Source organism: Cygnus olor, chromosome 2, assembly GCF_009769625.2.
Source record: "Cygnus olor isolate bCygOlo1 chromosome 2, bCygOlo1.pri.v2, whole genome shotgun sequence".
NCBI classification, from domain to species: Eukaryota; Metazoa; Chordata; class Aves; order Anseriformes; family Anatidae; genus Cygnus; species Cygnus olor.
In genome coordinates this window covers 116,425,287-116,450,990 of record NC_049170.1, presented here as the reverse complement: position 1 = coordinate 116,450,990, position 25,704 = coordinate 116,425,287, and the positions used below count along the sequence as shown (strand labels likewise).

Sequence of the window (25,704 nt, the reverse complement as noted above, 5' to 3'; positions counted from 1 at the left end):
ATTTTAGAGTAAAACAGACCAGTCTAGAATTTCTTCATCAGCATCTGTCCTCATTTCATGTAAGATCACAGACAGCGGACAAATCCGATAACAGAAAATTTGTAACAAACCTCCATTTTACTAAGGTTCTGCATCCTCAGGTATTAAAAAGAGATGTGATGCTGTCACTGCATCCAGAGTGTGCAGTTGCTTTAAGTAAGATGAGTTTGTGCAGTGAAGAGAGTTTTTCCTTATATGAACCCTTAAAGGAACTTCAGGAAACATGTGCTATCACTTGTTCTTAGGGATTTAGAATTAGGGTTTGATAACTCAGAATTATATATATGTATGTATATATATATAGTAGCTGTGTGCATTCCATTATATACTTTAATTACTGTACAATCTGATATACAGTGTTTTACAATTACTGACAAATTCCTAGTCATAAGGAATAGAGCTACCAGATTTTATATTTTTTTCCAATGCTGTTAAGGAAAACATCTAAGAAATGTAACAGAAAAATGTTCAGGAATTTTCATCTGATTTTTGAAAGCTTACAGTGTATATTATCAGTTATACCAATTCTCTTGAATACTATTGTTTGTACTATACTAGCAGAAGGAAGATCTAATTGCGATGGTTAATCTAACAGTCCAATTTCATACAATTTTTTTTTACATAGAAGTAGGAGAGAGGAAATGTAAAATGTATATAAATTAATATCTATTCATCTGTCTGTCCATGTATCTAGTCCAAAGCAATTAACAAAATGTTTGATTTCAAAACTAATGTTAGTATCTGAAATCGTTCTGCTTCATTTTCTGTAATATTTAAACTGTTTCATAATATTTTATAGTGTTGAAGTACATTTCGAGTCCTTAGATGCTGCAAAGAATTTGATTATAAGTCTTCGATATTTTTACATGTTGCATATATTGATATAGTTTTTGAGTTACAGGAGTAGCTGCTATTTAGACAATATTTCTGCAAATATGTTCTGTCTAAAAATCATGTAGACAGTTGTATATATTATTTCAGAAAATATTTTGGAAAAAAATGGGCTACTTGGGAAGAGCGTTACCATAAAGGACCCCTGCTGCAGTGTAAGGAACACCTGAAAGCCACAGGGGATGAATAGCTGAGAAGGGTTAATGGGACAAGAAATTAGAGGCTTAGGAGGAGACAGAGAGTCCTTTTCAGCACTCTACAAAGTCAAACGAATTAATGTAGTGTTCATAGTTTATGGCTGAAGATGGGGACCCTGCAGAAAGTTACTATCTGGAGAAGTCAGGAGCTATTTGTAATGAGTTCTTCGTAATCTAAAAGTGTCTGTTTTTGTTGATGTTTGGAATTGGAAATTATTACATGTTTTAGAAGAGCAAGTTTCCTTGTTGCAGTGTGGGAATAGAAAGCTTAGCAAAACCCTGCCACCGAGATGCTGAATTGCCACACTGGGGTGCTGTAGGCTTCTTTCAGTTGTTCCATACAAAGCTTTCCTTGGTGTCTGGGCAAATAAGGGATAGCGTATAACAGAGGAAATGCAACATTTTTATGTTACGCTTTTACTGCAGTCACAACGATCAAAGGCAAAAGGGTGGCATTTGAAAATAAATTGCTCCAGAAATTAAAACGGTATTTTACTTTGAAAATGGAAAAACATGCTGTAATATGAATATTGATGATGTCAAATACAGGCTTCTCCTTTCCTGATAAAAAATATAAAATATTTATTCAAAATAGGACTTTTAATTTGAAAGAGGATTTTTCTTAGATTTTCTTTTTTATTTTTAACAGATAGTGCCTTTGTGGATTGCTCCCAACCTGCTAACATTCTCTGGATTTGTCATGATTTTAGTTAATTATTTTCTAATATCTTTTTATGACTGGGACTACACTGCCTCAGGTAAATATCCTTATATTGTAATTTTTCAGAATTACAGAGCTGCTTCTGTCACACTTCTGAATGATACAGGGGGGAACACATACCTGAATCTCACACTCATTCCCTTAACAGGGCTTCATGTGCATATAGGAGGGTCTGACCTCACATGTGGCATTATAAATTTAGGTCATTTCATTGGAAAAACTTAATTTCATTCCTAAATATGGGTTTCAGGATGTGCTGTTTGAATTCTATGATAATATCCCATTTTACTTAAAGTGTGTGCCAGGATTTTAATGCACAGTCAAAGAACACCATAATGTTCTTCATAAAACTTTTGTTGGTTTCACATTTCCTTATACCTGAATCCATGCCTGAATGAGTTAATTTCCCTTTCATTACTCCATAAAAAATTCACCTCCTCTCCATTCAAGACTGCTTCTAGACAAAGAAGAAATAGTTTCTAAACAAATGTTTCTTGAAATTCTCAAAGTCCAAACCTATATTTTCTCCTTATGATAGACCAAGTCAAAAGCTATTTGGAGCTGATTGCTCCTGAGCGTAGGCAATGTTCAATTCTGGACTTCTCAGACCAGTTGTTGAAAAAAGAAGAGTGGTAAGCATCTCCCAGGTGATTAACATATAAAGATCTTTGCTTTTCTTTAAATTAGACAACTTGGGCAAAGCTTAGCACTTTATTTCCTGAAATAAATTTCTTTGTTACTTTTAATTTCTTGTGCATGTGGTTGGATTTGGGAGGTACTCTGCAGTGAGCTGTTTGTACGTTTATTGCAACAATTCTAGAAGCAGAGATATTTGCTAGCAGTTTTGGTTTAAAAACGATCCTGTATGAGCATCAAATTTTCAGAGGCCATGAATCTCCTGTTACATGTTGTGTAACTACCTACCCTCATACTTAAACACTCTCATTTTATTCCATACAGCTGATAATTACCAAGTTCTGTAATAGTATAGCATACAGCACTGGTCTCTTGATGGGACAATTTCATCTTGACACATTCCCAGTAGATACATATTGAACTCGAAGGTATTTGAGATTGTGACTAAAGTATGTTCTTCTGTGTGCAGTTTGCAAGCCTGCTCTTGGTTTCACAGGAGCACAGTGTCCATCATTTCTGTATTGATTGAAAACGTTCCTGCAATCTAACGAGTCTTTTGAATATCAGATATCTATTCCATGCAAAGGATCAGGAATAAAAGACTTAATTTCCTGGACAGCTGTTTTTCATTCTGCAGTTTGAAAACGTGCAGCTAGGAGTCAGGAAGTGCCATCTTCTCTTTCACACGGGCAGCGCGAGGTGTTGAGTTGAGAGGAAGGTGCTCGGGAGCGTGCCTTCAGGTGCTGGTTCCGGGCGCACCCCTGGGTGCAAGCGTTTCCTCGTGCAGGAACCCCAGGGGGCTTCGCAGAGCTTACTGATGGGTTGCTGCTGGCTCACGATGGAGAATGTTTAATTTGAACAGAACGCTCTTTGGAAAAAAAAGATTGATTTCTTGGAAAATAACCTCGGGCTATTGCTGTCAGAAGAGCAGTGACAGAGCCTCGTGTTCTGTCTAATTCAGCTTTCTTTACCGGATTCATTAAAAATATTAGGCACCTTATCAAAAGGAAAAAAAAAAAAGGTACTAATATCTGTCGTAGTCTAAGAGCAAAATTTTCCTGTTCAGATCCGTATGTTAAAACTGCCATACAACTGCCATTGGTGCTAATAAAAATGATTAGGCTTAAAAGCTATTATTTTTTTAATATTACATAGACATTGACTATTTTTTGATGGGTATTCTTCCCCTGAGCTGTGAAAATTATTGCTTAGCTTCTATTATTATTTTGTGCAATACTAAAGTCTTTTCAGGACCAAAACCCTTTACTTTATCTTCTTTTCTTTACAGCACAAGTATATTCAAGCCTGGTCATTGTTTGCTTGAAATGGTAGAGCTCACTGATGACCCAAGTTGATTGAAGGTCAAAACCAAATATTTAATTCTGTTTGCCATTGTAGGCTAATCAGTGGCAGCTTGTATCTATGTATATGCATATCTTGGTGGATTGCTTTGATATTAACCACTGCTGTACTGACTCACTACCCAATTTATTTCAGGTACCAGTCCTGGACTTGTTCCAACCTGGGTGTGGCTGTTCAGTGCTTTTACCACCTTTTGTGCTTATGCTTTAGGTAAGGTACAATGGAATGATTCACACATCTGACGTCTTCATGTAGTTTTATCTACTAGTTGCTAGGGCTGATTCCAAGATGAAGAGTTCTAGTAAATAAATTATTGCTCTCCAAAATTGTCCTCTGAGATGAAAACAAAAACAAAAACAAAACAAAACCAATAAGATTAAAGAAAAAACACAACAATTTTTAATGATATATTAAAGCTTCTATGAATACAGCTCTTATCTCTAAAGTTCATTTTTTTAGAGGAACAATAGAAATCATTGCATAGCAGCAGTCGTTGCTATTTGGTTTCATAAAAATCCTTGGCATGCAGCAGTGACATTCTGAGAAGGTACCTGACACTTTTATTAACAGAGAGTGCTTTCAAAGACAGGGAAAATAAAGGACAAAGCAGAGAAAAAGGAAAATGAATGTAGCATTTTAACCTAGCATTTAAGGCACTTCGGTGCTTATGGTGTGTGTCAAGAGTGATGGTATGACTGGGGTGACCAGCCTGAGCTTCTCATAGAGATATCTTTTTTCTTTTCCCCCCTCTGTGGCTGTTTTTCTTCAATAACACCTTTACATCATTTTCTGTTTCAAATTCCATATTTACTTTTACAGCATACTGATATTTCTAGGTCCATTACACTTTGCTGTGCAGTTTTGTGAAGCTACACCTCAGTGAGTTCAGATGTAGATATGGACTGATGCACATCTTGGAGTGACACGGACAGCAGATGGATGTCTTGCTTTCTCTGCAAAGCTAACTCATGCCAAACTAGAGCATGGAGCTTCAGAGCTCCTTCTGGGGGGACTCAGGCTGGTATGTTTACATGGACTACACTGCGCTGTGCAAGTGTGTCAGCTCTTTTGGAGCTGGTTCCTGTAAGGACCTTCATTGCACAGTGTAGCCATATATTTGCATGCCATAGTTAAGATATCTGGGCTAGATACAAAGGTGTTCTACATGTACACTGCAGTGCTGGGCAAAGATTCTGGCCACTTTTGATACCAGACCTGTGCATGTAGAGACATCTTCATTAACCTGGGTGTATCCCATTGTGCATACATCTCTCTCTATATTCTGAATACGTTGGCATTTTACATTCCAGTGGGAGTTTGGGCCAAAATTATTTTGTCCAGAATTTCTTTGTGTTTGTATCTTAAAAATCATTGGGACAACCATCACTTGAAGTAGATTACCAGTCAGATTTCCCTAACAGCTCTCTCTAATCATTAGCAGCAGCAGTAGTTTCTTTTGTGAAAACCATTTGTTTTGTAACTGTAGGAAATGTCATGAAGTGGCTATTGTTTCATAAATAGGAATTCCATATTGGAGCTGTTATTGTATGACACCCCAGAAAGCTCTTTGGAAATTTAGCTTCTGAGGTTCTTAATGTGGATGCTATTTACCAGTGAGGCCTATAGTTCCGAATGCTTGGAAGGCTAGGAGTATGATGTTGACAGTCAAAGCTATAATGAACTGATGTATATGTAGATTTTTGTGTCTGCTGTCCAAGCCACTTTATGAAATATTTAGTCTCAGGTTTAGTTCTCCATGGCCAAAGTTTTCCCATTGGAAGATTGCAAAGAGCCATAATAACTAACCAGATATGCAACTTAAGTCTCTCTCAGCTTCTTTTTAATGACACAGTTACTTTCTCCAAATTTCCTGGTATGTTGCTCTTTTTTCCCATTTATTAAGGTGGTTTGGTATATTTTCCCTTTCCATAAAATTGAATGCTTTTAGCTATTATTTTGAATTCCAATATTTAAAAGTGATGTAATCTTTAATAAAACTGAATATTTATAAACCTTCCTGAGACAAAATATAAGAATTCTAAAGCAACGGAAACGTGGGGCAATGTATGTCCTCTATTGAACATACACTGTTATTGGCATGAATGATTTCAAAATGACACCTAAAACAGAAAATATTGTTGATATGGACATATAATTTCATGGATGTATTAGAATGAGTCCAGAGGAGGGCCACAAATGTGTTCAAAGGGCTGGAGCACCTCTCCTATGAAGACAGGCTGAGGGCACTGGGGTTGTTAAGCCTGGAGAAGCGAAGGCCCTGGGGAGACCTTATAGCGGCCTTCCAGCACCTAAGGGGGCCTACAGGGAAGCAGAGGTTGGTGAGGCACTGGCACAGGCTGCCCAGAGAAGCTGTGGATGCCCCATCCCTGGAGGTGTTCAAGACCAGGTCAATTGGGGCTTTGGGTAACCTGGTCTGGTGGGAGGTGTCCCTGCCCGTGGCAGGGTGGTTGGAACTGGGGGATCTTTAAGGTTCTTTCCAACCCAAACCATTCTGTGACTCTATGATTCTATGATATCTTGAAAAGCTAGTGAAACCACATGGAAAAGGTGTATAAAGATTTCATGAAAACAGTTTAATGCATGTATTATAAAGTTCCCATGTTTCTCCCCATGTCTGTTATAATTAGAAGTTCTGTATTTCTTGACACTATTATGAGTCTAAGAGTTTTTAATAAATTGTCCCTACAACATGAAAACCATTGTTTCATGATGATGTACATACTTTATTATCTAATGTGAGTATTTTTTGTGACAACCTAAAATAATGTATGAATAGAGGAATATTTTTTTCATTCTCATTTTTAAAAAGAATCACCCCTATGACTGAATTCTCTTGAAATATGAAAGACCATATAATACTTAGGAATGCTTAGGTACCTATTTGCTACTTAAGTTTAAGAAGCATCCTTTAGTAGAGTAAAGAATTTCTACATTTATACTACACTATTCAAGTAACCTCAAGCTTATACGCAACTTTCTCTCTGCACATTTCAGTAAGATGCTGTTAATTCAATGGCAATGTTAATGGAGAGAGAATATGGCTCAAGACGGGGGCAAGACATGTTTGAAATCTCCTATGAGATCTTTAATTTTTAAAGTTATGAGAACTGTCTCAAGAGCTTTGTATTTGACTTGAGGATATCTCACAGCTGTTTAGGTATTACAGTAGGGAGATCGTCTAAAATCTGTGACAAAATGAAATTCCATGTTTTCCTGGTTTAGATCCCTGAAGTATATTTACATTGAACAAAACCCAGAGTGTTGCCAAATAATCCAGAGAAGTAAGTAGCACGTGATCTGTAGCAGCTGTGGATTCTTTGGTCTCACTTTGCTGAATTGTCCCTTCAGTCAGTTACAGGTTAATAATGCTATCAATAGCTAATAATTGTTAGCTATAGTACCTGCCAAGTAACATAAAAAAAATCTTTTCCCTGTTATTACAGTGAGCAATTTGTGTAAGATTTGTTCCATTTACTTTTTCCAAAGAGGTTCAACCTGTGTATTTACACCTACTCAAAGAAAAAACTACTTCTAAAATGCTCACCAGTGCAGCTACAGAGTGGAGGCTAAGGGTTTGACAATACAGCCAAGAAAAGATACAGCTGCTAGACCTTCGTCCTTCTCCCTGCCTTCCCCGTCCCTCCTTTGTGCCACCTCCACTGCTTTTCATACACTCGCAGAGCCAGCTCTGTTTAGTGAACCAGAACCAGAAAAAAACTTTATGTTTGGCTGTGGGTCCTCCCCTGCTCAATGGCAATGAATTCTCAGATTGACTCAAGCCACACTGTCAAACTGTATTGCAGAGTGAGGTCCACTACAGTGTTTAGGCATCTTTCACTTAAGCAATCAACACGTAACTCAGCTTAACAGTAAGGTACTCTTGTATCCTAAGATTTCAGCCAAAATTCTCTTTAAAATAGCTTATATAGGCACAGACACAAATAAGTTTTGTGAAATTGGCTCCATTTAACTGTTAGTCATTGGGTCATTTAGCATCAGGTAGCACAAATGCCTTAGTGAATCTATCCCACAAGCATGCTCTGTGAGTCTGAAGTCTCAGAAGGTCCACAACACCAATGGACAGTTGTGGAGCCAAATGGACACATTTCTGTGCTTTTATTGAGAAGCTGGTTGCATGGACTGACATAAAAGTGTGTTAAGGCCACTAGGGACAAGTAATTATGAATGTCTTTCTAAAGCATGTAAGGATGGTGGCATTCAGTAGAAGAACTGAGGTAAGGACAACGTTACATGAGAACTGAGACAAATATTTTATGACCAATACTGACGTGTTGGTATTGAAAAGACTATTGTGCCTCCATTTGCTGTCATCAGTGTATTTTTCCCATGTTATATATAGCAGTGAATTGTAGGTAAGTATATATATATAGTAAAGTCTATGTGAAGAAAGTAACTCCTCTTGTTGTGCTCTAATTCTTTCTTTCTTTTCCTTTTGCAACCCTTTCAGACTCCATAGACGGGAAACATGCTCGAAGGACTCAGTCCAGTAGTCCTCTGGGAGAACTATTTGACCATGGGCTGGATAGCTGGGCTACCTCCATTTTTGTGCTCTCTTTTTTTTCTGTCTGTTCCCGTGACAATGGGAAGACTGGAGTTTCTGTATATACAATGTATATGTATTTAAGCATTGTCTTGTTTAACTTTATGTGTTCACACTGGGAGAAATATAACACGGGAGTTCTTTTTCTTCCTTGGGGATACGATCTAAGCCAAGTGGTAAGTATTTATCATTCCTGTTTTATTTTTATTTTTTTTAACTATGTTAGTGTTTTCATAATATTACAGAAATAGAAAAATATAGCTCAAGGCAAATGTATTTGGCTGAGAGTTTGAATGTGAAATAGCATAACCCTAGAAGTAATTCAAAAAAATTTCCTGCATTTGCAAAGAAGGGAAATTCTCAAGCAAATTGTCAGCATCAGGGATTCATTGCCTTGCAGGAAAAAGAAAAAACTTGCAGCAAGCCTAGCAGCCAGATGGCATGCCTGAGAATGTCATTTAACTGCATTTGATTTGTGATATTAACAAAAATTATTATGCTCTCTAAAGCCATAAGCAATTTTCCCACAAACACTAGGTTCTGAGGCAGTATGCAGATTAGTCCAAACAGTGTTTATTAACAGTAATTATACAGTTATACATCACTAGACCTGACCGATTCTACCACCTCTTACGTAGCACGTGGTAATGTAAATAGCGTTGTACTGTACGGCGAGCGTTAACTGTCGTCAAGTGACTTCTACACTTACGGAAAAGTCACACTGTTGAAGGTCTCCTCTTTGGGCATGGTGTGACACAAATAACCTGTCAGTCCACAGCCAGTTCACAGGTGACTCCTTGCCTGGCTTACAGCCCTGCCGTGAGGTGGGCCTCCTGAGAAACATGCCCAAATGCACAAGTGAGTAGTAGCAGTAGTAGCAGCAGCAGCTTCGTTGCATCGCCAAGGGGCCAGTGCTTGGATTTTGGGGCTAACTAGCTTCTGAGATAGCCAGGCTCTTGCAGCCTGAAGAGCACACTCGCAGTCTTCTCGGCTTCCTGTCACAGGCATGAGATGAAAGGTACAGCCAACTCTACATAATTGAAAAGAAGTTTGACAGACGTTCAAATACGTGTTTTAATGGAAATAGAGTATTTGAATTAATGGCTGCAGATGTACTGCTGTAAACATAATCAGAATCCAGTGGTTTGAGAACAGCTCGGAGACGGTGGTCCAGCTGTGGCGCATCTGTTTCATCCCCCAGAAAATCGGCTCTGGGAGAAGGAGTTGGCTCAGGACTAAGACATTAGGCAGCCAGCTGGTCTGCAAGTTTCAGCCATAGCTCTGTAAGGCTTCTTAGTGAAGTTCCTTCGGCTGGAGAGGAGTGGCTGTGTTCATACTGATTTCACTTGTTGCTTGAATGACCACTGTAGGTATAAATGGGCATATGTAGAAAGCTCTTTTTGATTGCTGCAGCATCAGAACTGTATTAGTGCTTAAACGTGAGTGGATATCAACTAATGGAGCAGTACTGTGCACTCTGCCGGTGCTTTTAGTGACCTAGGCCTCTGTGACAGCTTTCCCATCTGGAAAATAATGCTAATAACACTTCCCTGCCTCACAGATTTGTGGTAAGGCTTAATTTCAGTTAAGTTTGTCAACTGTTTTGGTTAACTCGGACGCAAGGTGCTAACGAGTATTATTTCCTGTTTCCCTTTGATGCTGGATTGCTGTCCAGGATGCTTTCTTTCTAGTAACTTCTGTGGTGATTTTTTTTTTACAGTCAAAATGATAAATATACAAATGTAAAAATTTTTTAATGCTTTTTAGTACAACCATCAACAGTGGTGCTCTGTAAGTCAGTTTTCCTATCTGTAAAAATTAGCTTTTGTAGTTGTCGTTTTCTGTGAACAAAAAAGCAATATATAACTTGTAGATCAAGGTAGTATTTTTTTTTCTTTATTCATTAGTACAAACTAAATACTATGCACACCAGAAAGCCCATACATATTTTTTTTCCAACTGTTCTAAGCAGTCTGGTAAAAGATTTTAATTATCCACCAGACATTGCCTTGGTCTTTTTTCTTTTGTTTTGTAAACCAGTTCAGCAATGTCATATGATGTGTGCACTAATAAATGTAGCTCTTCATCTCCAGCTACTGAAGGAGAGGATATGGAGGACAGTAGCAAATGGCTAACGATAAATAGTAAAGTTAATATTACCCTTGCAGTTTTTTTGTTTGTTTGGCTGGTTTGGTTTCCCCACTACTTATCTGCCAGACATTGCCACAGTTGCTTGCAGAGGAAGAGGGTGAGGAAGCACTCGCAGGCTGCTTTCAGGCCGATTCCAGGCGGTTAGCTCTTGGTTTCCTCCATGGCATTCCTACCGGGCTGTCTCTGTGCTCTCTCTTAAATAATTTCACCGGTGATATGATGCTATCGCTTTGGCATGCCAGACATGCAGGTGGTCTGGTCCCCTACTTCTGCTTTTAAAATGTACGGCATCCAGGGACTTCGGACTTCATTATCGTCACAAAGCTCAGGAATACTGTAATTAAGGTAAGCGTGCGGATAAGTGACTGTTGACCTTAATGAAAACATAACTGGCAGGTAGCTTCCCAGGACACTGCTGCTGAGTCAGCTCCGTTGTATATAAAGAGAGGCAGCCCTCTCTGACCGGCTCTGCGTTAGCTGTGGTATTAAAAGAGCTGTTGTTCATCAGGAAAAAGTGCCTCATTATGAACAGAGAAATTTGTGGGACTTCTGCAGATCACACTTTTTTGTGACTTGGTGACTCATCAGAACTGGTAACCTAATTACGGGAGCTGGGCTGTAGCCGGCACTCCAATTAGCTTTGATTAGAGCAGACAGCCATTTATAGGAAGCTGTGTCGTGTAAACTTGAAAAATGGCTGTGATCGGTCTGAAAGAGCCGGTCAGAGGGCTGCCGTGTTTGTGGGCCCAGCATCTGCAGCAGTGGGAGCTCTTCCCCACTCTCCTCCCCCCGGCACAAAGCTGTCCTGTGCTTGTCCTCTGCAGGCGGGGAGAGATGCAGAGGAGCGGCCTCCTGTTACCATATCGTCCAGACAGTTTTTGATATGTTTTCAAGTGAGCACACCTATTAGAAACCACCAAAGTCATGGCTTAAAAAGAAACCCCGGGTACTTTCTGTGGGAAATTATCTCAGATACATCTTGTGAAAATTATCACTTTTTTTTCCTTTTTTTTTTCTTTTTTTTTTTTCTGGTCACAAGCCCAACCAAAGAAAGCTAGTATAATACCTGCAAATTAAGTTTCTTGGAGACAAAAGGACAAAGCTTTCCTGAGAAATGACAATTTTGGGCTTCCTGCCATGTGTTAATTTTTACAGACATTCCCTTGGTTATTTAAAAATCTGTTTTCCCCTGAAAAATGTAGTATTACCTAATTCTGCTGTGGCTTTTTATAAGCCACTGCAGTTGAGTCCATAGGAGGGGAGCAGAGTATTCATTGTTCTTTAATGTGATGCTGTGATACCTCTGCTGACATCGGCGCTGTAAGCTTTACACCTGCCTTAAGTGTAACAGGGACGTACCCTTCGTTTTCTTAAATACCAGATTAAAAGTGAAAATAAGAACCCTGTTAGAACTGCAGTGACTCAGGTGGCTTGCACATTCCCTCCTCTCATTATTCCCAGCCAAGAGGGCAAGCTGGAAAAAAAAAAAAAAAGGAAAAAAAGCAGGAAAGCACAAACATCAGATGTGAAAGGAAGCAGGCAGCTCTTTGCTCTCTCCAGCACTGCCCTGCCACTGCCAGGAGTGGATGGCCAGAAGCTCTGTGTATGGTAGAGCCTGATGGCACGGAGATGCAGACCACAAGCCCCATGTTTTCAGTCTGAGGTGCTTCCCTTGTTGGTTCCCATGTCTGCTTGCCTGCCTGGGACAGTCCCACCTACAGTCCCAGCGAGAAAACTCTGCTTGCCCTGAAACTCCAAATAGATGAAGTGTATGACACGGGCAGCAATGTCAACATTGTAGAACTTGCTTTTGTCCTTTCTTTCAGTATCTATCATAACATGGGAAGGAGACTTTTGGATGCTATGTGCCAGGTTTTCCTATGACAAGCAGTTTGCAAAACTTATGCTGCAATATTTTAAATATCCCCTTTTCCCGGGAAGTGCTGTGGCAGTCAGTGTTTCAGAAATCAACAAAGAAATTCAGAGCAATGCACATCACAGCTTTTAAAAATGTCCGTCTCCTCTGAGGGACAAAAAAAAGTCTATTAAAAAAATAAATAAAGATGTGCATCTGTCAATCTTTGGTCACATTATCAGAATTTAGTGTCCTTCTATTTCAGGTTAAATAAAACATTTACCTTCAGCATTTTTCTAAGAAAAAAATAAGTGACTGTTTTTCTGGTGAAGAAGTAATATTTATCATTATTTAGTTTAAAGGTAGGAGTGCACTGGAGTGCTTCATGTTTACTCTTAGGAAAATGTCATATTTTATATTCAGGAGAAAACATAAACTTGTATTTTAAATGACTTTGCTCTCTAGATGTTCAGTTTGAGTACTGTGTTAATGGAAAGCATTTCAAGACACGATCAATTAATATTATTGTAATATGCTAGCGAAACTGAATATTACAGTAAAATTACTATCGTTTTGGTAGAATCATAAAAATTTAAAAGCATAGTGTATTTTAAAAAATGATGAGGAGATGTTTGATTTTTCTTGTGTATTACAACATGCAGCATATTGATGAGCATGTGTGCAGAACACATTAACCTACAAATTAACACCATCTATTTTTTTGTCAGCCGTAAGTACTATTGCCTCATAGATGAGGCCTTGGCAAACCAAAAATTGGCCTGGTCAAGATGCTGCAGAATCCAATACTGTATATGTCTGACACTCACTTGCAATACAATCCTTACTTGTGTTATTTAATTTGGACTTCTCATTTTGCAAAATGTTTTAATTACGTGTACTTGCTAAATACAAGCTTTACATCTGAGAAGTCCTAAATCCAATCAATGTCAGAGATGGGAATAAAAAACCTGGCCATCTTTTCACAAGTAGAATTGTTCAGTTGCACTTAGGAACACAACTTTACAATACATTTATATATGTATGTATGTATTTGTTTATTTTTACCAGCAGTGCCTTTTAAAACAGCCTCATGTTTATACAGCTTATCAACGTACTTAGCTTTCGTCTAATAATTCTGACAATCTTCAATTTTTGCTAATACAGCTTAGATCAAGGGACACAGCCAGTTTCTCATCTTCCCAGCTTTCTAAAGGAGATCTGCGAGAGTGCTGCAGTTAAGTCAAAGTGGTGGTTGTTATGAATTTCAGTGATGCTGGGGCCTCAGTTAAAATTCTCTAAAAAATGAAATACCACAGAGCTGAAGCCAGAGAGTGTTTCTCATAGACAACACCTGCTCAATGAGAGACAATCTCAGCCTGTGAGCGCTGAATCACCGAGTCCCAAGGCACAGGGATTCCCTAGAGAGCCTGTTGCATCAACGCTCCTGTTCCTAGAGGTGTGCTGGCATCTGACAGCGATACTCATGAATGTACTGCCAAAAATACTGACTGTTATAGTGGATAATACTGAAGTTCCCCTTTCATCACTTGCCAAAAATATCTGTTCAGAATTCAACGTGTGAGGGTAAATTCAGGCTCTGTCAAAGCCAGTTGGAGTTTTGCCCTCAACTCTTTTGGGGCCAGGAGTCCAACCGTCACGTCTTATGGATAACATAATGCAATTTCTTTAGGAAGCCAAATGTTAGCTCTGTTGTACTCGGTTGAAACCCGTTGTACGCATCCTTCATTTAGACCAATTTTTTTTCAATGGCCCACGCTAGGATTTTCGTACTAGTGCCTGCTTTTCTCCATTGCAGATCTCTTGCTTTTTCTTGCACAGGCAGTTCATTCATGCAGTCCTGCAGTGCCCCATTCAAGCAAATTCTTTGCAAGTTATGTAATGGTAGGGCAAGAATCTCGCATTTAGATACAGAGAAGTGAAGTCAAATAAAGCAACATCTAAATGTAATAGGAAGTTTAATCAACAGCAGTGTTCTGCTGCTAATCCGTGATCTTAGCCTGTTATCTAGAAAAAAGAGTTTTGTGTACCTTTAAATCAGCATTTGTTTTATTTAGAAGACTGGAAATGTGTTTGTCAAAGTTATAAATGAAGAAATACATAACGTAGTAAAAACTGCCAACAGCCCAAACCCAAAGAAGCACGAGCAGGAGCGGGGCGCGAAGCCGTGCCGGCTGGTGCCCTCACCAGCAGGAGCTGGTATCGAGGGAGAGGGAGGGCACAGGCAGGGAGGGCATCAAGGGCAAAATGGCCTGGGAACTGCTCCATCACGTTCGGTGCTGTGGTTGCAGGTTGCATACCTAAAATGGTGGAACTTGGCCAAATTTGTGCTGTAAGCCTTTGGTGGGCAGCGCTGCTACGAGTCATACCATGGGTATGAAAGCTTCGCTATAGGAGCTATAGCGTTTTGGCTGCATTAAGATTTCTGACCTCACCTGTGTTTCAAAACTAGCTCTCAATAGAGAGTAGAAATGACATTTACCTCATTACTGAAACCAGTGGTACTCAAGCATGTTAGGCTTGGGGTTTGCGTATGAGTCCTTTCGGTCTTAATGAAGTTTGACCACTTATTTCTTTTTGTATCCTGTAATGATGATTTCTGTCAAACAAATTAAAAATCAGGGAAGACTTCAGCTCCCTGCTCATCCTTCGATTTCTTCACATTCAATGGAATTTTGTGATGATTTCAGGTGAACTTATATATGCATTTTTTTCCCTTACAGTAATTTTGGTATGATCAGTTCAGGGTGCTGAGCTGCAGAATTAATCATATCAGTTATCAGCAAGTTGCTTGCTGACTTCTAAACCATTTTGCCTGAACGTTACTCTGAACATTGCTTCACTACTTACAATTAGTTGTTTTGTGATGGCAGCATGAGGTCCTGTAATGTGGAGACTTGCATTTGTACTAAGAAGATAAGTGAAATTCTGTGCCTTTAGAAGTAAAGGATTAAAAATACTTTATCCTTTTTTCTATAGGTCTTAATAACAGCATATCTGCTCACTGGTCTTGTTGGTGTGGAAGTTTGGCAGAAGCCTTTCCTGTTTGGTTATTACATTACAGATGTATTAGTAATCTTGCTTATAGGTAAGTGTCCGGATCCATGGAAAACTTTACTGTTTTTTTAATTATTTTGAATAGATGATTCTTGTATTTCCTTTATAATTTCTTTTTCCTTTTGCAAGTGCTGGCTAGTCCAAAAGCTACAAGAATAGATGTGATTAATAGGGTTAATACTGGAAAACTTTAAGCTGGCAGATCATTATGGAAATACTTTTTCCTTGCTGAATTTGTATCTGTAGTACTCAAATAATGCAAAAACTGTTCCTTAGTTACGTGTGCAGATGAACGCTCTGTACTGGTTGTTTTTCAAACACTGTTTTTCTCAGGAACTTCGAATGTCACTCAGGTAAAATGTTGTTTGCATTTACATATGGTGTAAAATTAATGTTTTGGCCTGCAGCACACGATGATCCAAAACATTATGCATAGAAGGAAGAAAGGTATTATTTAAATAATGTTAGGCAGCATAGGTGTAAATCTTAAGAAGGTCCTAGATGGTTTCTAGGCTATTTTTAGAATTACTTTCAGAGCAGAAATGATGCATTTTTCATACACAGCAATGGCCTATTTGTTCATTACTCAATACTGTCAGTGTAGTTTGAAATAAGCACTGAGCATCTTTCAACTGCTATAGCTAGACTCAGAACAAAGGATTTACATTTTAATGAACTAAAACCATGGTAGGCTTCGATGTGTTGCTTGAAAGGTGAAGAAATCAGATATATATATAAAAGAGACTTTTATATGAACATACAAATTATGACAAGAGGGTCCCAAAAGAAGTGTTTGGCACAGGCAGGGCAAATAGAAATGCCTTCAGGCCTCGAGCCAAATAAAGGACTTGGATAAAGGTGTTTGTGCCTCCAGCTAGGAGCTACCTGACCTTTTCCTGGGGGTACTCCTGAAGCCATTGCGTTGACACAGGTTCTCTTCACCTTTCCTGCAGAGATACAGCAGATGCTGTCCCCAGCCTCAGAGGTGCTTACCAGCGTTCACGGATTTTAAAAGGCTCTTTACAACCACGCCGGGCTCAGGCTTTGCTTTCTGTTAGCAGCGTGTGCAAGGACGTGTTTTTGACAGCCCTTTGTGCTCTAGCCCGGCTGTAAATTTGACCATGTGCGACCAAGGTTGAGCGGTCTTTTTATTTGTCAGGCCTGTTTTGTGTGCTCTATGGAAGGGAAAGAAAGGAAAGGGAAAACCCAGCAGCTGCCCTTTCAGTTGGCAATGAATGATTCAGAAGGCCAGAGGCGTAGCTAGGAATTGCCCTCTGGTGGCTGCAGGGCGGTGAGGGAGGGCAGAGGGCTCTGGAGGGCCTGCTGCAGGTCCAGCAGAGATGATGGGTGCTGGCCTGCGAGGGAGACGTGTGCTGGTAGTGTCTGCCCGCAGGGACCAGCCCCTGAGCACCCTTCTTCCACCCTACGCACATCGCTCCGGCTGCTCCTGCTGTCAAGGCACATGACAGCCAGTTCAGGGAGTGAAGAGATGACTCCCCTTGCGCTTGGGCAAAGGTTTAACTCAAGCTAGTCAACATATTAGGAAGATTTGTGCTAGGAAAGCACGTCGGTGTGACACAATCTGCAGAAGCAAGCATCCTTTTTCATACTCTACTGTAAAGCAAAGCTTGATGGAATAGTCCCTCGGAGTAGGAAAGAAGCACCACTTGTGCCTGATGTGGTATGCTTGCGTGAATGGATCTATAAGCAGAGAACTGGGTACTTCCTCCATCATTGTTCCGAGCAGAGCAGATGTAACTAAGAGCCAAAAACCTCTTTAAAAACACTGTCCATCACACACTATCTATAATGCCATTTAACGGGGTGACTTCTGCAGCTTAATTCAAGCAAGTTATGGGTTGAAAGTGTGCAAGAAATGATCTTGGTTGACTGCATATTACCCCATTTATATGGTGCTTAGTAATTCTTTTAAAAACAGAGACTATGTTTAAATGTTAAAAAAGTAGCATCCTTCCACTTAGGATCATGCTGATCCAGAAAGGACTTCAACTTCATCGCAGGTTTGAATCTCAGTTCAGCAATAGTGATTAAAGTGTTTATCATTGGATAACCTGCATGCAGTGAGTATGGATACGTAAAGTTTTTAGAAGCTTCCAGTAAATCTCAGGACCCCACTGTGCTGAAAAAGTGTCAGTCTAGTCTATGCCAAGGGCTGAGCAAGCAGGAAGATTGAATTATTTTCCCCCTTGCAGAGGCTGCAGCAAGTGTGCCTTGCTCACTCCGGGAACCCCCTCTCCAGCATGCTCAGTGAAATGCCTTTGTGGCTACTCAAAAACCAGAGCGATGCAGTAGGGCCTCAGATGCTTTTTATGAGTTTGTTTCCCAGGACCCTGAGAGGAGCCATTAAACTGTAACTGGCTATCCTTAACCCTCTGGTGGCGTTTAAGAGCCACTAGCGTTCGTGCTAACAATGGGGCTACATGTCTGCCTCGTCAGTACTTGGCGAAGCGTGTGCCTGCAGCTCCATGCTTTTACTGTTCTGTACACAACAGGAGCTCAACTGCTGAGCTGTCCCTTTCCCGAGAACAGCTGGGCTTTAGCGAGTACCTTTTACAGCGGGAAGGAATCCAAACGAGAAGCACAAGAGTGGAGTTTTTCAGATGTCTTTCCTGGAGTTTCTGGGAAAAAAAAATGAAGAAAGAAAAACACATATAACCTGAGGATGAACTCCGCTCCGAGCACATCCCCAGTGGAAGCTGTGGTATCACCAGGTGACACTCACCCACTGAAAATGGAATTTTTATCAGGTGCCAGAACACACAAAGATATACATAAAAACCGCAGCAATACCAGTGTTTAGATTAGATGTTTTAGGAAAACCTCCCAAGAGAGAGAGTTTTACGTATGTCCCTGCGAACTGTCTAGCACACTGTGAACACCTGTACGAAGGTCAAGTCTTGGGCTGCTGAAGAGTGCCCTTGGAGGACTCCCACATGAAGCTGAAAAACTTCTGCGTAGTATTTTATGGGAGGTCTGCTATCTAGCAAAGGGGCAGCTATCATTTTCGCAGGCAGTGAATGCATTTCCATCCTGAAGATCCAGTCCTTAAGCCCCCTAACACACACCTAGCTAAACATCAAACAAAATAAGCAAGGCTATTCTTATGTTTCCAGAGTGTGTTATCCTGGCTTCTGGACAGAAATGTTTTTGTTTGTTTGTTTGTTTTTTCCTGTTAGCATGAAAGTAGCCAAACCTTTCTAAAGGTATGTGCCTGTGTGCTCAGCTGCAACCAATTACTTCTTCTCTCAGCAAGGCTTTTGTGGATGACACTCCAAAAGCCCTGCTGGGATTTAACCACCACTGTCCCATAGCATTATCTGGCTAACTAGGGTCTCTTCAAAGGGCACCACTGAGGTGAGAGCTATAGTATCAAGAAGAGAAGGCTCCGGGGAGACCTTATAGCAGCCTTCCAGTGCCTACATGGGGCCTACAGGAAAGCTGGGGAGCAACTCTGTGTCAGGGTGTGGAGTGATAGGACAAGGGGGAATGGCTTTAAACTAAAAAAGGGGAGATTTAGGTTGGATATAAGGAAGTAATTCTTCACTCAGAGGGCAGTGAGGCACTGACACAGGCTGCCCAGAGAAGCTGTGGATGCCCCATCCCTGGAGGTGTTCCAGGTCAGTAGTACCCAGATCCAACTAGTGAAGCTCATGCTGACCCAATTTTTCAAAGTACAGGTTTGAACATGAAATGTGAATGGTGTACTAACAGCTGTCAGAGATCGGAAACTTGAACTTTCTTTTAGAGATGAGGCCAAAGTATTCAGAATTTTTTCCTATGATGTGTACAGGATTATTACAGACCTCTGCAAGGAGTGTGTGTGACTTGAGGTGCACTCATTCTCTGAGCTACTTAAGTATATGAAACAGGGAATAAGTATGTAAATGAAAAAATATTAGCAGCAAAAAGGCTAAGCCACACCATTGGGAACATGCCAAGTATTTGAATTTTGTAATACTGAGAAAACATAGTTATCCATCTAAAACGGTGCCTCGTACTTAAATAGTGTCCTCTGTCATACGTATCGAAGGAGGACACCGAAGTCCATGCAGACGGTAGTTTTACAACAGCCTGCTCTTTCTTCAATGTCATGAAAGGTTTGGAAGGCCATGGTTAAACAATGTTTTCCATAAATCCATTCAGCATATCTGCATCAGAGCAGGCAGGCAGATTGCTTTTGGCTGGAGCAATCTGGACGTGGTCCTCTACCTCTGCTCTAGGGAGCAGCTGCAGTGAGGCACCTTGCTCTCCCATAAAAAAACTGATGATCCCATGAGCCTTCATAACAGTGCAAAGTACTGATCACGAAGTCAACTTAAATGCACTTCTGATGGTGGAAGGAATTTTTCTTTTGCATATTTACATGTATTACTTATAAATGCTTTCTGCTTCGTGCCAGTAAGTCATTCTCTAGTGTTTTCCTGTAGTTCCCATTGTGAGTTAGCTGATCTTTCCACCTCACTGGTGGACAGTTCAGTGATTAAATGTTAAGTGATATGTTTTCAAAACGTTACCACTCCTACAGGCCCTGACTAGCCTTGTTTTAAAAGTGTAGTTAACATGAGTTGGCTTCTACTTGTCTGTCACCAACTTAACATTTATTAAAGCATTGTTGTGACAGATTGTACAAGGCTTCTTTGAAGTAAAGGGTGTGAAATACTCACCTGTCACTCAAGATCAATATAAAAAGCAATGTTGGAGTAACCCATCTGAAGCAGTCAGAACAATAACCCAGAAAACAAGAGCACTGGGGGCTGGCGGCAGTGTGGTTTCAGAGGATGCTGATCACAGGTGGGAGTGGGATCGATGGTGTTGACCCCATGATGGTGATCATAATGATGGTGAGGAGTCATTTCACATGCGGTGAGAGCCCCATAAGAAAGTCAAATAAGGGGGCTCACCCATCTGAGCCCTTCTGGAAGGCAGCCTTGGATTTTCAACTAAGGGCACCACGTCTTAGGTGTTTGATTTTTGCTGTACTCAGAAAAAGAGAGTTAAGCTTACATGGTTTGTAAATAGGACCACATCAAAGCAGCAGCTACATCCATAAACTAGTTTCTCAGTCTATACTAAATCCCTCCAAATACTAGTTGTTAGCTTGCAGCTCACTTCAAAGAGATAAATGCAGTGTGGTCTTTCCTAGACTCTGAAAATAAGCAATGAAATCAGCAAGCATGATAAACGCATCCCTTTACAGTCCTTATATTCAAGAAGTCTGAGGTGCTAAACATCCAAAACATACATCAACTTTGTGCATGAACACAGTGCTTATGTCAGCACACTGCTCTTAATCCATGTAAAATCATTTCATAGTGTGTAGATGTGTTCAGGTGTACTTTTCATCTGTCCTTGTATTGCTTAATGTATGCAGACTTTACAGGATCAATTAAATCTGAAAATTGTATATACATTTTCTAGGAGGTTTTTTTTTTTTTTCCCCAATTACTAAGTGGTTTTAAGATTGCCATTTTATATAATAATAAAACATAATTTTATAGCTACTGGACAGCTCAACATGCAATTATCTGTTTGGACAACCAATTAAGCAGGTGTCTTCTCAAGAAATGCCAGGGAAAATCATGCAGTTCCACAAAAAGCTGCTGCTCCAGTTATAAATTCTAATGAAGCTGACTTTCAGGCGCTGATCAGTGTGCTAAACATTCAGTTGCTAAGATTTTTTCATGTGTCTCGCTGCTCTAAATGTGGAAGACATTCAGAAAAAATGTGGAAAAAATATTTAAAAGACATTACAAGATAATACCGATACCTACATTTTTTTTTTTGGTGTGTGTATAGTAGAAAAGGAAGATAAATGGCAAATTTAACATCCCATTTTGTTAAAGCAAGCATTGACTATGATGAATTATTAACCTAGAGAAATATGGGATATTGAAGAATAAGAGAGGAGGGTGATGGTATTTAATTTCTGGACTGAAATGCACCTACAACTGTTAAAGTGTTTTTGCTGAGTTAAATTTCTGCAATATGTGAAATCAAACGTCTGTGCAGAGCTCTTCATTGCCACCAAAATGGGAGGAAGATTCACTGCTCTGGGACTTGTGTTTCTGGGGAAGGACAAGGGGAGTGGAAAGGTACCCATCAGAAAGAATTTAGAATAAGAAAGGTGTAGAGAAGATAAACAGCTAAGATAAGCACTGCTCTTCCTTTGAAGCAGCATAATTTGGTGAAAACGAGTTTTCGTTGTCCTGGCTACCTACTTAGAATTGCTTTTTATTTAGCATCGTTCAAAATCTTTGTAGTTTGGTGTGTTCAGGAGCACATTCACCTGTGATAGGTTTCTGGCTTTGCTTGAAAGCCAGCGTGGGCCTCTTTTGTTGGTAAATGGAAGAGCATTGTCTAGAACTGGCAGCAGTGCTGGCATTCATTTCTTTGCAGGTACAGCAGCCACACCAAGTAACAACAAGTAAATTGGGCCATGGCACCATAGCCCTGCAGTCTGCTGGCCTTCAGCAGGCTTGGGGGCATGCTTTAAGATGCCCTCGTGTAACTTAACTTAATTACATTACTGCCAGTCTAGTGTAACATCTCAGACAAATATAGTACACTATCTGTCACATTAGCTTTTTTTTTTTTTTTTTAAATTCGCTCAGAAATATCACACAACTAACATCTTACAGTTCGGAATTGAATTTGAAAGCACTAAATGAAATCTAAAGCTGTTACTAGAACTGATGGGAATTACCTTTTTGGTCCTTTCTTTACACACATATATAGGCGTATGTCTGTGCTTATGTATCTATGTTCATAGGTATATAAATCTGTATGCATATATATACAAATTTGGAAAACAAGATACGTCTTTATTTCTGACATATCTGTAATCCCGAATTCCTGAATGCATTGTTGTTTTTGTTGTTGTTGTTTTTTAATACAGACAAAATAATTCCCAATAAAGAGCTTTGTAAATGCTTGTTTCTCTGAAAAGAGAAGCAAGATAGCACAAGGCTCAGGATTTGGGCTTGATCCCTTCAGCCTAGCATGACACAAGAATTCCCTGTGTGTATCTGTGCCACCCATCTGTGCTTTAGTGTTTCTGCCCCGAGAGCAGAGCTGTTTTGTTACTGTTGGGCTTCAGGATTTAAATAGGCTAGGAAAATATTAAATGTGAAATTAAATAGTACTGCAACAGCAGTGATACTTTTAATAATTACTTGTGGAGTTCTATTTTATATAGTGTGATAAAAACTTCTAATGCACTAAGCTTGATAAAAAAAAAAAGATTTTAAAATAAAATAGGCCATAAAAAAAAAAAGAAAAAAAGCACCAACACCATCCCTTGGGCAGTGCTAAGGTGGCTGAGTGCCAGAGGGACAGCCTGGTGGCTTTCCAGGCTGCACCTTTTGTTCCCTGGACCAGCAGGGAATGGCAGCAACATGGAAGCAGCAGTTTAGTTCCTGGGCACAAAGAACTCCTTAATGCCAATTAAAAAGCAGACTTAATGAGTACCAAAAGCAGCCCCCGAGCCAGGCCTCCTTAGCTAAAAAAAGATGGGGAAAGCAACATGTCGTAGGAAATGATGGAATTTTGAAAATCCCATAAGAAACAGGGGAACACCCTTTGCCTTCCCTACCGCATCCTCAGCTCTCACTCTGTTAAAGGGAAGCTGCCTCAAAATACAGAGGAGTAACTGGTGTAACTGTCCCGTTCAGAAAGTGACTTTTAGCTAGCTTGGGGATTGTTTGTGGTCAGTGTGTTATTTCTAACTAAAATGGCACTTCATAAAAATAACAAATCATTGGCAACCATTGGTCTTTGAATTCTATTTCTAGTTCCAGTCTCTATTTCTGTTCCTCTTGGTTGCTTTTCTCCTAACAAATCAAACTTCAGGATTGCAGCAGGAAATTTAGATTTAACCTCAAGAGTCAATGTTTTGTCTCATGTCTGCTCTAATGTGATGCAGATGTTGGAACTGCTGTACGTAACTCAAGATTTTATTGAACTAGCCCTCCCTGCCTAATAGAAAACATAGCTAACTGTAGTGCACATACAACACAAATAATTCTGAAGGCACTAAGCTTGTGAATTTTATAAATATATTTACAAAATACTTGGGCTATTACTTCGATTGCACAGCCTTCAGCTCTTTGATACAGAGTTTCTGCAATGGTAAAGAAGCAGAGTTCTTTGTCCTATCTGTTTTAAGAAGCAACAACAAGTAAACACATGAAAATGCAATACCTGAAATTATTTACAGCCTGGACATTGTTTTTCCAGTTCTTTGTTTCTTCCTCTTTAAAAGATAATCAGAAAGACTGGGGGAAGAGAATATTTATTGCATCCCTTTTTATGTCTTTTGTTTTCCAGCAATCCTGATCTCCACTGTTCCTGCTCTTTTAGTTTGCCTTCTCTTGAGTTGCCACTCCGGCCATGCTAAAGGCTTAGATGTGTCTTTGCTGAGGACTGAACATTTGACATTGCTTGAGACTCTATTAAGACATGTTGGCCCCAGTACAAAGTGCTGTGAAATAGTTCTTACCTGTGTCCATTCTTACTGCCTTTTAATTTGCCTAATTTCTAATAACCAGGTAAAAGTTTGCTGCCCTGACTCTACACTGCATTTCTTAAATTAATTTTTTAAAGGTAAAACCAGAAAGTTTACAATATCGGAGTGCTGTTCTTCCCCATAAAAAATGTTAATTATGTATGCATTTAGTGCTCCCTCAATAATCCTTATGCCTTATAATATTAAAGCCAGGCAGAAATATACTACATAGAGCAATCTCCAAGCAGCAAACAGAGCAGGTAAAGGCACTTGATACACAGAAAGTGGGAAAACCCAAACCCAAACCAAAGAGCTCCGTAGGGAAACACATAGAACATGGGTGTCACAGATTAAAGTGGGGTTGTATAAATTCTCACCCACTTAGGCTGGCTAATATTGTTGCTTTTTCTTAAACCTTGAATGCCAACTCTTAGCTGGAGTCTTTCTTTGTCCCTCGGATGGACCAGCAGACCGTGTGTGGGTGTTGCACTGTGTATCAGTGGGTCTTCAGCCAGCTCCAGGGCTCTCCGCAGCAGCAATGCAGAGAGACACAGCGTTAACAAAGGCACATTCCTCGTCCTTTGTCAGTTAAAGCTGAGCTCCAGAAAGGTCAGAGCTGTATTTAAAAAAAAAAAAAATCAGACAAAAAAAATCATCCAAATGATATCATGAAAATTAATTCATTTACACCACTGTTTCAGCAAAACAACTCATAATTTTAATCTCGGTATATTGAATTAAAAACCTATTATTTCCCCACTAATGTGGGCAGCACTGTTGGAGGTTAATTGTCCTTATATATTCCACTGGAAAGCTTTTGGCGTCAGACTCGTCTTTTTCTACATGAACAGAGATCAGCTCATGCAAAATGGGGCCGTGATCTTTCTTGGGTCCAGCAGAGGAACCTGTATTACAAATAGCTGATCCTGCCGACTCATTACATCGTAATTTTTAAAAATCTTCCAGCTATTGTCACTCATTACGCAAGAAAACCTGTATCAGCAACTACTTCTAGCACCTAAGTCTTGGAAAAATAAGGAAGGTTATACTATTGAGCCTCCAAATGGAGTTTGCATCCTGTAATGAGTACTGGAACACTGAGTCATTTCTAAAATGGCTGACTGGCTCGGTTATCATACGAGAGACTGTGAGGTTGTCAATGCAGAATGACTGTAAATCATAGCATATGAATCTTCTTTTTTTTTCTCCTTCCAGGCTTCAGTTTACTTCTTTCATTTCCACAAACACTCTACAACATTCACAGGTAAGTGAATTGATATTATATAAGTACTACTCCCTCCCATTTAATTCTGTGCATGTAATTGTTCTCTTACATGAGAAATAAACGTAATCTTTCAGCCAGATGCTGTCCTGAATATGTACTGTAGGTTTTTTTTTCTGGTCAGCTTTCAGCATCTGACTGGTTTCTTTTCCATGTCCGTAACTCCTCTCATTTTTCTTTGCCTTGCCGTTCTCCGGACAGTCTCACTGTTCCTGGATGCTAAACTGATGAAAGCCCTATGGTTATAAACACTGCATTTTATTTGCAGCCAAATGTGATTTGTAACTTTTACCTGCCCTAGGTAACATTCTGTAGCTGATCATTCCCACTCCATAAAGGAGTTTATTGTCTTTCAGATCCTCCTGTAAAACCCCTCTCTGTCTGAAGGC

General features: G+C 39.8%; 1 protein-coding gene across 1 annotated transcript in view; it reads left to right on the top strand.

Moving 5' to 3' along the window:
* LOC121066627 (ethanolaminephosphotransferase 1-like) overlaps window positions 1–25,704 on the top strand; it is a 57,934-nt gene that overhangs the window by 21,402 nt on the left and 10,828 nt on the right. Inside the window, exons 3-7 of the mRNA XM_040550332.1 lie at window positions 1,777–1,885; window positions 3,982–4,056; window positions 8,336–8,604; window positions 15,432–15,540; window positions 25,249–25,297. Coding sequence (XP_040406266.1) covers window positions 1,777–1,885; window positions 3,982–4,056; window positions 8,336–8,604; window positions 15,432–15,540; window positions 25,249–25,297 — 611 coding nt within the window. The remainder of the gene's footprint in view (window positions 1–1,776; window positions 1,886–3,981; window positions 4,057–8,335; window positions 8,605–15,431; window positions 15,541–25,248; window positions 25,298–25,704) is intronic.